Raw genomic sequence first — 17,460 nt, forward strand, 5'->3', positions numbered from 1 at the left:
AGGTGCTCAGAAAAGTCAGAGATGCTTCAAACTGGGGAAATTCACTATTTGCACCATAGTTTGTGAACGCTATAACTTTTACCCAAACAAAAAAAGAATCCAATAAGTGTCTATTTATTGATCAAAGACATGTAGCACAATAAAATTAGACAAAAATGTATATAGACATTTTACTTTATTTGAAAAATGTCAGCACAGAAAGTTAAAAAAATCATTTTTTTTTGACAAAATTCATGTCTTTTTTGATGAATATAATAAAAAGTAAAAATCACAGCAGCAATCAAATAGCACCAAAAGAAAGCTGTGTTAGTGACAAGAAAAGGAGGTAAAATTCATTTAGGTGGTAGTTTGTATGACCGAGCAATAAACCATTAAAGCTGCAGTGGTCTGAACGGAAAAAAAAGTGTCTGGTCCTTAAAGAGAACCTGTACTGAGTAAAAATATTTAAAATAAACACATGAGGTAACTTCAAATGAACATTACATAGTTACCTTGCCATCAGTTCCTGTATGCTTATTTTGACTTTTAATTTTCAGTACAGGTTTTCTTTAAAGAAAACTTGAACTGAAAATTAAAAGTCAAAATAAGCATACACAAGTCATACTTACCTTCCATGTAATCTACTCCTCAGTGTCTTTCTCCTGTCTCGCGTCCTGTTTGTTCACTTTGATCAAGGGAATTTTCCGTCCTCCATTTTAAAAATGGCCATTACCCATAACAGCTTCCTGGTCAGCACACAGTTAAACTGTAACATCGCCCACTTGAGCCATAGGGAGACATGGACATTACCTGGTACATCAGTTTTCCTCTCAGCTATAACTGACAGCAACTGATATTTTACCGACAGCAACTGATCTTTTACTGACAGCAACTGATATATTTCAGATCTGACAAAATGTTGTCAGAACTGGAAGGGATTATTGTCAGATGAAAATGGTGAGCTTCTGAGAGGAACTGATGGCAAGGTAACTATGTAATGTTCATTTGAAGTTACCTCATGTGTTTATTTGAAATATTTTTACTCAGTACAGGTTCTCTTTAAGGGATTTTATGACTGCAGTCCTTAAGTGGTTAAGACCTATAGGTTCATTCAATCAGTGACTCTGAATGCATTTAAAATCCCAACTAAGGGCTGGTGCACACCAAAACCCGCTAGCAGATCCGCAAAACGCTAGCAGATTTTTAAACGTTTTTTTTTATTTTTATGAGGCGTTTTGCTAGCGTTTTGCGGATTGCTGCTGCGGTTTTCAGTATAGTAGATTTCATATATTGTTACAGTAAAGCTGTTACTGAACAGCTTCTGTAACAAAAACGCCTGCAAAACCGCTCTGAACAGGCGTTTTTCAGAGCGGTTTGCGTTTTTCCTATACTTAACATTGGGGCAGAAACGCATCCGAAATCCAAAAAATGCCTCACCCAGGCATTTTTCGTTTCTGCAAAACGCCTGCCGCTCTGGTGTGCACCACCCCATTGAGATACATTGACCAAGCAGATCCGCAGCCGCAAGCGGATCTGAAAACGCCCAAAAAGCCGCTCGGTGTGCACCAGCCCTAAGTCAAAATGGGGCCATTTGAGCTGCTTCCTCCCACTCTCCTAAAGTGGATTATTATTATGGATGTTCCATTTTGGACAAGAAAAGTGACCACATGTACGGTAATTACTTTCTACTTTAAGAAAGCAATAGTGGTGAGAAAAAAATATGTTAACACTTCAGAGAGGGGATTAAAAGTAATTTTATTTATTTATTTATTTATTTTTATTAAAAAGGATTTATTTTTTTTCTTAAATAAGGCTTGCAGACCAGTGATGAATTGCACATAATTGTAATTTTGCATCGTAATTCGCAATTCCAATGCAAAATAGTAATGCAACATTTGGGGGAAAATCGTGATTCATTTCATTTGTAAACGTAATCAGAAAGTGCAATGTTGCTTAATTTTCATGTAATTTTTTGCTGACTTAACAGTTAATAGCAAAGCCCCAATACATGCCTTTGTCACCAAAATTGCTATGTACTGTATGGGGGTTAAAGGGACTCCGAGCTCTAAAAAGAGTCGATATTTGTACTTACCTGGGGCTTTCTGCAGCCCACCATAGTGTCGGGCCCTCTCTTCCTGGGAAATTATGTTAGTCGTCATCACGTCGGCCGGCGTGACTGTACTGCGCATGCGCGGTTTAATCGCGCATGCGCAGTACAGTAACACCGGCCGCCATTATGACGAGAGGCGGGCGACGTGATGACGACTATTGTCATTCTCCAGGAAGAGAGGGCCAGACACTCGGGCCCGGTGTCGCCGGGCAGCCATTTCTGAGCGGGGCCTAGGAGAAGAGCCAGGACGCCGCCATGGGACCTCCCAACCTACGGTGGGCTGCAGGTAAGAACCAATTTTCGATTATTTTCAGAGGTCAGGGTCCCTTTAAGGAGAAGAGTCAAAACAAGTAGAAAAAAAAAGAAAAATGTTTTTTAAACTCAGAAAAAATGATGATTTAACCTCCCTGGCGGTAAGCCCGTGCTGAGCACGGGCTATGCCGCGCAGGAGAATTTCTCAGGCCCTGCTGGGCCTATTTGCACACTTTTTTTTGCAACACGCAGCTAGCACTTTGCTAGCTGCGTGTGCACTCTGATCTCCACCGCTCCGTGCCAATTAGCCGCCGCCACTCGGCGCGCCGCCCCCCCCCAGACCCCGTGCAATCAGTGCCAGGCAGCTCTGAGGGGTTGATCGGGACTCCCAATTACGTCACGACGTCGATGACGTCATGCCACCCGTCGCCATGGCGACGGGGAAAGCCCTCCAGGAAATCTCGTTCTTTGAACGGGATTTCCTGATCGGAGATCGCCAGAGGCGATCGAAGAGGGCGAGGGGATGCCGCTGCACAGCGGCTATCATGTAGCGTAGCGAGCCCTGGGCTCGCTACAGGATTTAAAAAAAAAATGTAAAAACTGCTCTGCTTCCCCCTTGCGGTTTTTAATAGACCGCCAGGGGGGTTAAAAAAGCATTGTTTCTCTGCATTTTAAAATTGATTTTTTTTTAAACTACAAGGTCTTTTTGAAAAACTACTTTTTTATGGTATGGGCGCTTTGCTATTTATCCCTAAAGTCAGAATGAACTTATGCCAAAATTATCTGAAATTTACGTGAAATTACGAATTAATTACACAAAATCAATTGAATGTCCCAACTGTAATTACATATGGCCATAATTGCAAAAATGTGTGCAAAATTTAATGTAATCATAATTATCAGATCACGATAATCACTATTGCAGACACGATACAATAGCTTGGAATAACCTTATTACATTATGTTGCCTCACTACACTCTCTTAGCAGCAGTGCTCTTAAACAAGAGGTGTAGTGCAATATTAAATGTTCATTTGTGATGAAAATTCTGATTGAAAACATTAGGAAAAAAAGTAAAAACATCTGCTTTTTTTTTTCGTACTAAGACACAATAAAGTACATTACTATGCTTTACCTAAATTATTCACCCACAACTGAGGTCTGCTTGGGAGCGCAGAATCGTCCATTTCTAGGTGAAAGAAAATCGCCAGAACTTGGTCTATCCACCCTTGCAGTACCTTTGTGCTGATATAACTGACCTGTACAGGGGGCATCCGGGGTCTCTTCAGGTGTGCGGTGGAACCCCTTGGCGCAGGTACAGGTGAGCGCCCCGGACATCGAGCTGTTACTGTTCTGTGGGCAGGAACGACAGCGATGTGTGGAGGAATCTTGAGGGTTGTATGTTCCCACTGGACAAGCTGCAGGAAGACAAGAGAGCAGCCAGAGAGTGTCACTCCACCTCTGTGGTATAATTAATTGCCTCAGCTAATGTGTCAATCCCTCTGTGTGGTATAATTCCCTCCCCCACATACTGTGTCACTCCCCCTGTGTGGAATAATTCCCTCCCCTAGTGCGTATGTATAGTTAAGCCGCCAGTGAGCTGGGCACAGGGTGAGCTGAATGATCGCTCACCCTGCTGCTGCTCAAATACCTGGTGGCATTAAATACTATTCCTATTTGTAGCAACGCAAAGGGAGAAGTAATTTGGGGTCCGGTGATTGCCAGACCTCCAAATTACCCTTACACACCTCTCACACTATAGCATTACTGCTATAGCAGCCACCTGCTTCGCCCCTAGCTGCTATATAAGCAGTGATCACATTGCACCGCTACCGCTGGTTTCCAGTGTAAAACCGGCCTATGGGTTGATAAATCATTGCTTTTATCTATGCAAGTAAGAAAGTTAAACAGTCATCAAATGCAGTTATAGCTCTTCTGAAAAAGTAAACAAAAGCCAAAACACTTTTGTTTGATTGAGGAAACAGTGATGACAAGATGGTTGTAAAGCTCAAACAGCTTTTGTTTTGCTTTGTTTTGCAGCTGAATGGAACAGTTTATTTTTATACTAGCATGGTTGCTGTTTATAATTCTTCTGAAATTCAGCTCGTAAAGAGAGTCTGAAGCCAATTTAAAAAACCTTTTATTTATGTTAGGTATGTTTGCCCCTGTTAAAACACCGCTATCCTGCGGCAGAATGAGGGTTTTGCGGGGAGCGCTTCTGTGAGAGGCAGAGCTTTTGCAGCTCTGCCTCTACACGTGTCTATCAGCGCGTATCTCTGCCTCCGCCCACCTCTCTCAGAGTCTTCCTTCACTGAGAGGGGAGGGGAGAGGCGAAGATACTCGCTGATTGACGCTCATGGAGGCAGAGCTGCAGCCGAAAGCTATGCCTCGCAGGGCAGCAAAATCCAGAAAGTTAGGGATTTTGCACAGGGGATTTGGGGGGTAAAAAATCCTCATTCTGCTGTGGGATAGCAGCGTTTTAACAAGGGCAAACATACCTCACATAAATAAAAGGTAAAAAGACGTTTTTAAAGTGGCTTCAGTCTCTTTAAATTGAAAATAAAAATATCATACTATTTGCCAATGCACATCCAATTAATAAGTTTATTTTCAGTTCCGGTTTGCTTCAACGGGTACTTAACTGACAATGTAGGTTTAATCTAATAGTATGGTGCTGTACCCTGTAGATTAATACACCTTCGCTCCCTTTTCCCGGGTTCTCTCTAAGTCCAAATCCACTGAAACATCAATTTGGACAACAACATTACATCTGTGGCAGTGGCATAACTACAATACATGGGGCCCCCCAGCTAAACTTTGATGGGGCCTCCTCAATGTTTACACTCCTTCCCTTGCCTCCCCTTGATTCCCTTTACGGCCTTATGGCCCATCTCCCAAGGGTCATAAAAAAAGTGTGGCCATCGTGATCTTCACACTCATAACAGTTGTGGCCTCAAAAAAAAAAAAAACTGTTGATCTGAAGTATAGTTCCCTGAATCAGAGGAAGGGAAGGTTGGTAGTTGGGGCCCCCACAGCTCAGGGCCCCCTCGTGATCTAGTTATGCCCCTGATCTGTGGGCCCATAAACATTTTACAATGAGACCCCATGGGTTGGAGTTACTCCCCCAAATAATAGCTTTTGAACATGACTAGGTCGTTCTGGTGCAGTGTTTGGTCAGCTACCTCTGATATGTTCCTCGTTCCTTCCTAACGTTCTTCAGCTGCTTACTTCTAGGATCTTATGGTTTCTATGGTGTAGCCCTTGCCGGCAGCTATGAAGCATCTGATTGGACGTCAGCCATATAGGGAGATAGCTGTGCACCAGCATCCAGCAACCTCAGTGTCTTGTGCTCAGTTAGGTCACTTTTCATCTGCTCACTTGCAGTGCTGAAGGCTTTATTTCCCTGGCAAGGATGCATTGTGGGGGAGTTACAGCAGTAAGTTGCTCTTTTCTTCTGTGTGTCTGTAAAGCTAAGCCTTTTATGGCTATGCTATAAGCTCATGTTTTGTATTTCCATGTTATTCTGTAAATATGGTTAATTTAATTCTATTTAAAATATTTTTCCATTGTAATTTGTATTACATACATGCTTCCAAACTAGCTGTGAGTTCCAATTGCACTTATTTGCAAGCATCACTATTTCCTTCAGGTCACAAACAGCCTAGAAATTCTCATCCTACCGTATGAGCAAATACATTACTTTACATGAGCAGGAGCCCTCACTATTCTATGCTGCTATGGACAGCACAGTGGGGTAGTGGACTAGTGGTTAGCGCTCTCGCCTTGCAGTGCTAGGTCCCTGGTTTGAATCCCTGCATGCAGTATGTATGTTCGTAACATGTCTGCGTGGGCTACCTCTGCGCACTCCGGTTTCCTCCCACATCCCAAAACATACAGATAAGTTAAATGGCTTCCCCATGAAATTTACCCTAGACTTAGAGATGATCAAAAACTTGCCAATTCTGCTGAGTTTATGCAAATATATGTGCTGTAGTATGTACGAACAGAAGCGCCAAGCAGAGTAAAACAATGTTCTAAAAATGATAAAAAGAGGGAAGTCGAGGTGGACTTACCTCCCTCTGGTAGTGGACATATACTCAAATGACGATTAAGTCCACCCCTGGTGGAGGTGTTCTTTCCCCATTTTCCTATCTACAGAGAGCGACTTTTATACCTGAGTGGGATCAGGTACTAATACTCCCCACCTGCCTGTCAAGTGGTTGCCTGATGGTAACCCACCTTTGTGAGTATAAGAACCTTTGACATTACATTATATATTGAGCTTACCAGACAATATTGCACTATTGGGCTCTTGGTGTCCTCTGTTTTGTTTTTACAAGTACTTATGCAAATATATGCATTTTCAAACTGCATACATTTGCATACACATTTGCATCAACTCGGAAGGATTTGCATCTCATTGATCACCCCTATATAGGGATTAGATTGTGAGCACCTCCAAGGGACAGTTAAGTGACAAGACTATTTAAACTCTATAAAAGTGCTGCAGTAGATACAATTTATGGCGATAGCCTCTTTAAACAAATGTTCAGTGTGCCAATTTCCAGTTATAACACAAAGCAATACTATGCAAGTTTATAAGAAAGAAAGAAAGACATCTGGCCTGTAGATGGCACTCTTTACTTGCTTTAAAGCAGAAGGGACAGCCAAAACAAATCATATATAAGTAGATAAATACCTGTTCTACTTACATAACATATGCATTTTACTGTTTTACATTTTGATTTCAGTGAATGTCATTTAGTAAATAAAGAGAAAACTGTTTCAGATGTTTCCATCTTTACTTCCCCTGACTGAAGCCAATCCTGATGTAATTTCCTCCCTTACTCTTTTTGTTCTAACTGTGCAGTTCTCCTAGAAACTGTACAGTTGTATCTAGCTTGCTTTGTAAACACATGTATGCACAGAGTAGATCATATTTCAGCAGCTTCTGAGCCTCATGCCACACTGAACAGCCCTCAGCCAATCAGTGAGGAACAGGAATGTGGGAGGGGAGATAACAAGCTTCCCCTCAGCAATGCACCAAATAGAGCCAGGCTGACTGAGATAAGATTTATTACAGCAGAAACATGTATGAGTATATCGGAATGCGTGCAATGCAGGGTCAGGATCTAGACTGCATAATATACATAGAGCAGTAGGTAAATGGAATTTTATTATATTATATGGCTGACAATCTATCTTTAATGCATAAGATTATCTAGACTGTTGAGGGTCATTGGTTCCTGTTCTGTCTGGCGGGAGACACAGAAAAAATAATGCTGTTTACTTTATATAGAGAGTCGTTGAATCCTGTAAATAAACCAAGTTTTAGGCTCGGTTCACATTGAACTAAAATAGCTTACGTTCCGCTCCGATGAGCGGAACGCAGCAGTGGAAGCAATCCTTTTCCGATGGGAATGTTCACATTGCTATGTTCCGCTCAGTTCCGCTCCCTGCGTTCCGCTGGTCGGAGCGGTCGTTCCCAACCTGCACGATCCTTCTGCTCTGCTTCACGGAGCGGAACGCAGTGCAGGAGCGGATGCGGGCTCAATGTGAACTGAGCCTTAGTCTTTCTTGGCTTGTTGTATCCCCTCCTTACTGCTTTCTCTCAGTCACCTTTCTCTCTCTTGCTTTCTCTGCAACTTCCTTACTTCATAAACACACAGCTCAGATGTCACATTTGCCTACTTTTGCTAGTCTACATAACAAGCCCAGCATGCAAGCAGATCTTCTCCTCTCTAATGCATCTGCTGTTGATGCGCTCTCTCATGTGTAATGAGAAGCGACATGCAAATATAATGTAAATGTGGGCAAGCGGTATATTAGTTACTGCTCTCCCAATCCCCGGGATTCCCAGGCTGCATCAACACTAATTAAGGCTTTCTTCAGCAGAGAGTCTGCAGGCTGTGGTGCACTTCCCTGAGCAGAGAGAGGCGGCCCTTCTACATGGATGAGCAGGACCCACCGCAGGGGATAACGAACGCCAACCACTATGCTAAAAAGCTATCCTGGTCTTTTGCAATTCCTATTCCTGGAAGCTGGAGAAAGCCTGCATGCAAAAAAGGCAAAACGTTAATTAACTGAGAACTATGTTCAAATCAATGCCAGCCTTCGTACGTACAGACTACTGTCATAGGGTTTACAAGAGAAAGTAATGTATGATGGGACATTTATATGTCCTAGCGACTATCTATCACACAGTCCAAAGCCGCATTCTTGTGGAACACATCTCAAGGTGCCCACGATTGATTCCACCCTTCTCAAGCACCCTACTTGACCTGAGGAAGCTGTTTAAGCCACAAAATGAATTGTCAGAAGTGCTTACCACTGTATAAAATCGTAATTCTGTTAATACCATCGAAAGTCTCCTTGTTTAAAGAGAACCAGAGATGAAGCACCCTCTTGTGTTTCACCTTATAAATCAGTGGGAACATGACAGTAAACACCTAATCTGCTCTTTGTTTCATTGTTCTCTGTTTAATCTGACTGTTATAACCTCTGATAAGAATCCCCGACTGAGCACTCAGTCTAGCTTTGCTACGGAAAGATTATAGCTGAGTCTGTCTTCTCTGGTGTCTTTTCAAGCCCAAGCCTGCCCCCTTGTGGCTCTGCTATAATTATTTCCTGCAAAGCCAGACTGAATGCTCAGTCCAGGATTCTTATCACAGCTGATAACAGACACTTTTAGCCGTGAGGATGAAACAGAGAGCAGGATAGGCGTTTTCTCTAATGTTCTTACTGATATATATGGTAAAATACACAAGGGTGCTTCGTCTCTGGTTCCCTTTAAGGTTGGACTTAAATTCCCATCCTAAATCATCCTAATGGAGAAACATCATTGTTTTGTCCTTGGGCGCCTCCTGCTTGTTTATGAATTACATCTCAAGGTAGAATCAGTTGTAGGTGAGTAGAGATGCCCATTCAGATCGGAATTTAAATGTCCACATTTCTGATTGGAAAGAGGCATTTCCAACCGGAAAACGGAAATCAGAGTTCCGTGGAAATCCAATTTACTGCAACTCTGTGATTTTAGCCCAATCACAGAACTCGGAAGGATTGAACCATTTAGAGAATGCAGTCATTCTAGACCAATCACAAGACAGATTTTCAGATTTCCAATTTTTTTTATAAAATCGAAGAAATCATAAATAAAGAAAATAGTAGATTGGCACAGATGAAAGTCGGAATTTCTGTAGAATCGAAAATGGGCATTTCTGACCATCTCTACAGGTGAGGTCAGATGGAGGTTTTTGTGCTGTGTTGTGGATGGCGCAAGCTGAAAATTGTTATTTGGATCCAAGAGGTAGTCATAGCGACCATCTGCCTTATGTAATTTCCATGTGGGTTGTGCGGTGCAATGACATTAAAGTGGATCTGAGATGAACTTTTACTCATTGCATGATTGTGTTCCTTTCCTATTGTTTATAGGGCATTCCTCAAGCCAAATACTTTTTTTGTTTTTGTTTTAAAACTCTAATTCCCTATAAACTGAACAAGCCTCGCCCACAGGTTTTCAGAGAGCCTTGGCAGTAGCAAGCGCTCATGGGAGCTCAGTCTGGGCAGGAGGAGGGGGAGGTATTACTAACCAGAGATTTCAAAGGCGGAGGGGGGATTAGGTTTTTTTTTCAGAGGCTGAGTGCTGTGTGTATGTAATGTTTACAAACAACATGGCTGCTGTCAATGTATCACATGAAGAAATAATCCTATTCTACTGAAGCTGTTTTCAGCTAGATTTGCTGTGTAAACTTTAGATAAGATGTATAGACAAGTTACTTGTTATAGTTAGTTTTTCATCTCGGATCCGCTTTAAGTGCTGCCCCTCAATATTTGCCACTGGTGTATGCACACTAGTGGCATTTGAGATCCAGTGGGGATTAGAGTTAGAGAAGAACTTTAACCAAGGATTTGTGATGATCGCTGCTGCAGCAGCTGTTGCTGGAAGTAGTAGTGCTGCAGCTCAGGCAGTTCTGATCTATTTCCATGCAAGCTGCATAGCTTTGTCTGTCTTTCCCTGCTGTCAGCTTGTGACTGATTATCATTCACCTGTGTGGGAATCTGCATGTCTGCTCCCATTGGATGACCTCAGTATAAAGATCTGCTTCCTGCAGGGTTTCCTTGGGTTTTCATAGCTTCAGTTTAAAATCCGTCTTGCTGTCGCTTCAGCACCCGATCGTGTTTCTTGTTCTAAAGATGCTTTGCTGGTTTTGCATCATATATTGGTTCATTGCCAATATATATGCATACCAGCACGTTTATTATTTTCCTTGTATTCGTGTTACGTTGATACATCAGTGTCGCTGATATATACGTACACGAACTGTTTATTTCCTGTGTTCAGTTAGTCAGTTTTCCAGCACGTTTTGGTAGTTTGCGCGTACCGTGAGCACCCGTGCTGAGCTAGTTATCCTGTTCCTGGTCCTGTTTGTGGATTGCGTTCATCTCTGCGAAGAGATAACGAATCCTTCTGAATCCTGTTCTGTTACTGTTTGTGGATTGCGTTCATCTCTGCGAAGAGATAGCGAATCCTTCTGAGTCCTGTTCCCTGTATTACTCCAGTCCTAGTCAGCATTCCTGCTTATGTCATATATCGGTTCATTGCCGATATATACATATGTTAGTCAGACGTTACAAATAGTTTCATTGATAGCTGTAATTGTAATACGCTAGGAAAACATACTTATTGTATATTTATCTGTGTTACGTTCATCTATCTTGATCCTGCTGTTTCCTGACTGTCCTGTCCTGTCTTTGTGAGGCACGCCATCGCCGCATTGGTTGCCTCATTCCAGTCTGTCTGGTTTTGGACGCTTGCTGTCGCTAAGTAGCCGCTAGCTAGCAAGCGTTCATTCTGTCTACCTGTCCTGATCTCCTCAGTTCTGGTTTGTGCGCTCAGCGCTACTTTGCGCTGAGACGTTATAACGAAAGCATTGTTTGTGGCTGTCAGATCTGCACCGGCTCTGTGCGCCACAATCTCCTATTGGAGTCAGTCCTCCCCTCCACTATACTAGGGATAGCCTGTTTCCTGGTGCTAGTGTGTGTACCTCCTCCACGCCAGCTCATGCATTGCATGCTGACTGTGGAGAATACACCACCAAGCCTTACATTATGAAAACCCCATTACCAATCCCCATTGTGGGGGGGATTCCCAGAAAGTATGACACAGTTAATTATGGTTCCTGTTCCTTTAAGAAATTTGAAGAACTTAACCCTGAAACAGAAAATGAGTTTTTCTCTGAATGTGCCAGGTTCCTGGCCAATCCCGATCTCCAAGCGACTCCTGTTTCAACCTGGGCACTCCAGCTAGTTTATATTTTGTTTAAAGGGCAATTGCTTCAGTGGGCATGTGATGTTCTCAATCATTCCGACTTGAATGAGAGACTGCTGGAATTTCTAGCGTTTGTGATCCATAACTGGTTGCGCATAGATCCATTGCCTTTTCCTCTAAATGAACTCCTGGCAGCAGGCCAATCAGCTGCTCCTTCAATTGTTTGCAAAAATGATCAGCAAGCAGAGAGTGTTCCTGATAATTTTCCTGCAGCCTTGAATAAATCACCAAAAACAGCAGGGTCTAAGGCAAAACGCAAACGTTCTAAGAAACGTGTCCGATCTGCAGAGTCGTTATCCTTAGCGACTGAGACCTATAATGAGATTCTGCCATTAACAGATAATGAAATGCAATTGTCTTTCAGGGGAGTTAAATGGACTTATGAAACTATTAATGAACTTTCATCACTGGCTAGGGAAAATAAAGATTTTTGTTTAAAAGAATTATCTGAGTATGATTATGAGGAGATATTACAGAGTATTGAACAAATCAACTTATTTGTGAAGCAAGGAAAGTTTGCATACACTACAGTTCAGCACTTGCTACAGGTATTAGAGATTCTTAAGAATAAGGAATCTGCCAATCACCTGCTAATTAAACCAATATATGTCCCTGCCACAATCATATCTGCAAACTGTGATCTGCCTGTTAAGTATGCTTGGAATCCTCCATTTGAGAAAGGAGAGATGGAAGCTCTGGTCAATGAATGGAAGAATGATTCAAGTTCATTTTGTCAATTTTACAGTGCAAAAAGTGAATTAGTATTGAATGCATGCATTAAGTCTGCCTATAACCTAATAAAAACTGGTGTGTGTGGGTATGACTTTGTGGCTCCATTGATCGATGTGTGGAAAATGATTTTGGATGATTTTTATGCGATTCAATCAGTTGATACCAGGGAAGACACACTGTCAATTGGAGACTGTCCCACTTCTCCAGTTACTGAGTCCCTGCCATGTCTTGTGAATGTTCCTGTAACTCCACCCTGTACCATGGATAACTCAGTGTTACTTCCCAGTAAAACAGAAGCCACTGATACTTTCTTAACTTTGCCCTGCACAAATTTCTCAGCAGAGAATCCAGAGGTCCTGCTGACTTCTGAGTCCAGCCTAGCCAGTACTCATGAGTCTTTGATCAGTGAAACAGACACCAGAAAAATCTTGCCTGTCTCTGCAAACACTTCTGCAGAAATTACCCGTGTTAATAAAGTTCAACTCCTGTCTGATCCAGCAGATGCCAATAGATGCACTACATCAGTTTCCGAGTCCCAGCAATCCTGTCCAGAAACCTCAGAACCCCAGCATCTGAATTTTCCAATTTTACAATTGAATGGTGATTCAGATGCGCAAACATTGTGTCTTGATTTTCCTGTTTCTACACCTCGCTCTAGTTTCGTGAATAGCTCAGAGCATCTGCTCTGTGAACCTGAAATCGCAGAATTATTACCTTGTTCAAAAAATGTTCCAATAAATTTGCCCTGTACCATGAATTGTGCAGTAGATCTCTCCAATGAAACTCAGGTCACAGAATCATTATGCTGTCCAGCAGGTGCTTCCATGGTTTTGCCCTGCAATATGGACTGTTCAGTGATCCTGTCCAGTGAAGCTGTGGTCGCAGAGTCTTATGCTTCACCCAGTACTTTGGATATTTCAAACCCTCTAGCAGAGGAGTCTGAGGCACTGCTTACCTCAGTTGGTGTTGCAGTAATATTCACTTGTCTAGCAGCTGTTTTGGAATTACAGTCTGCTCTAATAAAACTTGGTGAATTTCTGCCCAGCAAAGCAGAAGCCATTGAAATATTGTCCTCGTCAGCAATTGTGTTAGATACCTTGCCCTGTACACAGTCTGATTTAACCAATGTTGTTGAGTCCCTCTCCAGTGTTGTAACAGCCGAGGAACTCCAGCCCTGTCCTCTGAATGTTTCAGAAGTCTTGCCCTGTAACATGGATAATTCTGATTCTCTGGTCAAAATAATAGAAATCTCAGAATTTCAGTCCGGTCTGATGAGTGTTCCTGAAACCCAGCCCTGTATCCTGAAAGATTCTGGTTCTCTGGCCGCTGTGGCAGAGGTTCCAGAGTCCCCTTCCTGTCCAGGGAATTCCTCAGTTTTGCCTAGTCCAGTGGGGGCTGCTGCAATACTGACTTGTTCTGCAGCGCCTCATGAGCTCCAATCCAGTGTATTAAATGAGTCTCTGTCCAGTCCAGAGGTAGTTGTGGAGTCCCTATCTGGTTCAGTGCATACATCAGAAGATTTGTCCTGTCTTGTTAGTGCCCCTGAATCTGATTTGTTACTGACTTTGCTGGAATCAGCGACATCTAAGTCTGATCCAGCATTCTCGTGTAAAAGTCCAGTAGTTGCGAAGTTTAGTCATGATGATTTTTTTTTGGCCAGTCCTGGTTTTGGTCCTGTCTTGGCTGACCCTGAGGCTCACAGTTCCTTGACATGCCCAGAGGTTTCTCTTGTGCCGGTGTGCCCAGATGTTCTTTGTGTGCCAGAATGCCCAAGTGTGTCTAAGGTGTTAGCGTGCTCTGATGCTTCCTTAGTGGGAACACGTTCTGATGTTGCCAGTCTGCCTGCATGCCCAGAGATGGTTCTGGTCCCTGAAAGCCCTGATATTGATGTTTGTCCTTGTGGCCCTGACTGGGGAATTGCCCTAGGTTCCATAGGGGTTCTTGATAGTTCTCCATGTGAGCCTAAGGGGCATTCTGACCTATGGGGATCTCTTTGGAGCTTCAAGGTGTTCTGGGAGGTCTCTGAGAAAACTTGTCCTGGTGCCTTGGACTGGTTCAACAGTGGGTTTTGTGTTGGTAAAGACAGTACCGGTGGGCATTGCAAAGGCTTTGGCGTTTCTGAACGGATTCCTGGAAGGCGGTGGGTATCGCTCAGGGAATTTCGGAGGGCTTTCTTCTGGAAATCATGGTTCTGATGGGTGTCACATTGGGGCTTGTAGTACTGATGGGCATGGTTCTGTAGGTTCTGGTTCTGATGGGTCCAGTCTTGTGGGGACTGATTCTGGAATTCGGTCTTGCCGGGCTGTCCCGGTCATCATGAATTATCAGTCGGACTGTTTTGTTGGGAATTTCAGTTTTGAAAAGCGTCTGGAATCCGCTTTTAAGGGCGGGGGTACTGTGATGATCGCTGCTGCAGCAGCTGTTGCTGGAAGTAGTAGTGCTGCAGCTCAGGCAGTTCTGATCTATTTCCATGCAAGCTGCATAGCTTTGTCTGTCTTTCCCTGCTGTCAGCTTGTGACTGATTATCATTCACCTGTGTGGGAATCTGCATGTCTGCTCCCATTGGATGACCTCAGTATAAAGATCTGCTTCCTGCAGGGTTTCCTTGGGTTTTCATAGCTTCAGTTTAAAATCCGTCTTGCTGTCGCTTCAGCCCCCGATCGTGTTTCTTGTTCTAAAGATACTTTGCTGGTTTTGCATCATATATTGGTTCATTGCCAATATATATGCATACCAGCACGTTTATTATTTTCCTTGTATTCGTGTTACGTTGATACATCAGTGTCGCTGATATATACGTACACGAACTGTTTATTTCCTGTGTTCAGTTAGTCAGTTTTCCAGCACGTTTTGGTAGTTTGCGTGTACCGTGAGCACCCGTGCTGAGCTAGTTATCCTGTTCCTGGTCCTGTTTGTGGATTGCGTTCATCTCTGCGAAGAGATAACGAATCCTTCTGAATCCTGTTCTGTTACTGTTTGTGGATTGCGTTCATCTCTGCAAAGAGATAGCGAATCCTTCTGAGTCCTGTTCTGTTACTGTTTGTGGATTGCGTTCATCTCTGCGAAGAGATAGCGAATCCTTCTGAGTCCTGTTCCCTGTGTTACTCTATTCCTAGTCAGCGTTCCTGCTTATGTCATATATCGGTTCATTGCCGATATATACATATGTTAGTCAGATGTTACAAATAGTTTCATTGATAGCTGTAATTGTAATACGCTAGGAAAACATACTTATTGTATATTTATCTGTGTTACGTTCATCTATCTTAATCCTGCTGTTTCCTGACTGTCCTGTCCTGTCTTTGTGAGGCACGCCATCGCCGCAACGCATTGGCTGCCTTATTCCAGTCTGTCTGGTTTTGGACGCTTGCTGTCGCTAAGTAGCCGCTAGCTAGCAAGCGTTCATTCTGTCTACCTGTCCTGATCTCCTCAGTTCTGGTTTATGCGCTCAGCGCTACTTTGCGCTGAGACGTTATAACGAAAGCATTGTTTGTGGCTGTCAGATCTGCACCGGCTCTGTGCGCCACAATCTCCTATTGGAGTCAGTCCTCCCGTCCACTATACTAGGGATAGCCTGTTTCCTGGTGCTAGTGTGTGTACCTCCTCCACGCCAGCTCATGCGTTGCATGCTGACTGTGGAGAATACACCACCAAGCCTTACAGGATTCAACTTCATTCCAATCAGTAGCTGATACCCCCTTTCCCACGAGAAATCTTTACCTTTTCTCTAACACATCATCAGAGAGAACAACAAAATGGAGACACCGAGAGCCCAATACAGTGTAGTAAGTACTGGTAAATGGTTATGACAATTAAGTATGTATAGTGGGATGCGAAGGTTTGGGCAACCTTGTTAATCGTCATGATTTTCCTGTAAAAATCGTTGGTTGTTTTGACAAAAAAATGTCTTAAATATATCATATAGGAGACAGACACACACACAGTGATATTTGAGAAGTGAAATTAAGTTTATTGGATTTACAGAAAGTGTGCAATAATTGTTTAAATAAAATTAGGCAGGTGCAAAAATGTGGGCACTGTTGTCATTTTGTTGACTCCAAAACCTTTAGAACTAATTACTGGAACTCAAATTGGCTTGGTAAGCTCAGTGACCTCTGACCTACATACAAAGGTGAATCCAATTATGAGAAAGTTTATTTAAGGGGGGGGGGGGGGGGGTCAATTGTAAGTTTCCCTCCTCTTTTTATTTTTTCTGAAGAGTAGCAATGTGGGGGTCTCAAAACCACTCTCAAATGACCTAAGGACAGACTGTTCACCATCATGGTTTAGGGGAAGGATACAGAAAGCTGTCTCAGAGATTTCAGATGTCTGTTTCCACAGTTAGGAACATATTGAGGAAATGGAAGACCACAGGCTCAGTTCAAGTTAAGGCTCGAAGTGGCAGACCAAGAAAAATCTCGGATAGACAGAAGCGACAAATGGTGAGAACATTTAGAGTTAACCCACAGACCACCATCAAAAACCTACAACATCATCTTGCTGCAGATGGAGTCACTGTGCATCGTTCAACCATTCAGCGCACTTTACACAAGGAGATGCTGTATGCGAGAGTGATGCAGAGGAAGCCTTTTCTCCACCCACAGCACAAACAGAGCTGCTTGAGGTATGCTAAAGCACATTTGGACAAGCCAGCTTCATTTTGGAATAAGGTGCTGTGGACTGATGAAACTTAAATTGAGTTATTTGGTTATAACAAGCAACACAAGGAACACAGCATTCCAAGACCTGCTACCTACAGTAAAATATGGTAGTGGTTCCATCATGCTGTGGGGCCGTGGGGGCCAGTGCAGGGACTGGGAATCTTGTCAAAGTTGAGGGACGCATGGATTCCACTCAGTATCAGCAGATTCTGGAGACCAATGTCCAGGAATCAGTGAAAAAGCTAAAGCTGCACGGGGCTGAATCTTTCAACAAGACAACAACCCTTAACTCTGCTCAAAATCCACTAAGGTATTCATGCAGAGGAACAAGTACAACATTCTGTAATGGCCATCTCAGTCCCCTGACCTGAATATAATTGAAAATCTGTGGTGTGAGTT

The 17,460-nt window shown here is 43.0% G+C and overlaps 1 protein-coding gene across 1 annotated transcript in view; it reads right to left on the minus strand.

Annotated features, from left to right (window-relative positions):
- Positions 1-17,460, minus strand: part of LOC137535907 (ephrin type-B receptor 5-like) — a 133,713-nt gene that overhangs the window by 56,480 nt on the left and 59,773 nt on the right. The window contains exon 4 of the mRNA XM_068257781.1: positions 3,600-3,758. Within this exon, the coding sequence (XP_068113882.1) occupies positions 3,600-3,758 (159 nt within the window). The remainder of the gene's footprint in view (positions 1-3,599; positions 3,759-17,460) is intronic.

The sequence above is a fragment of the Hyperolius riggenbachi genome, chromosome 10 (assembly GCF_040937935.1).
Source record: "Hyperolius riggenbachi isolate aHypRig1 chromosome 10, aHypRig1.pri, whole genome shotgun sequence".
NCBI classification, from domain to species: Eukaryota; Metazoa; Chordata; class Amphibia; order Anura; family Hyperoliidae; genus Hyperolius; species Hyperolius riggenbachi.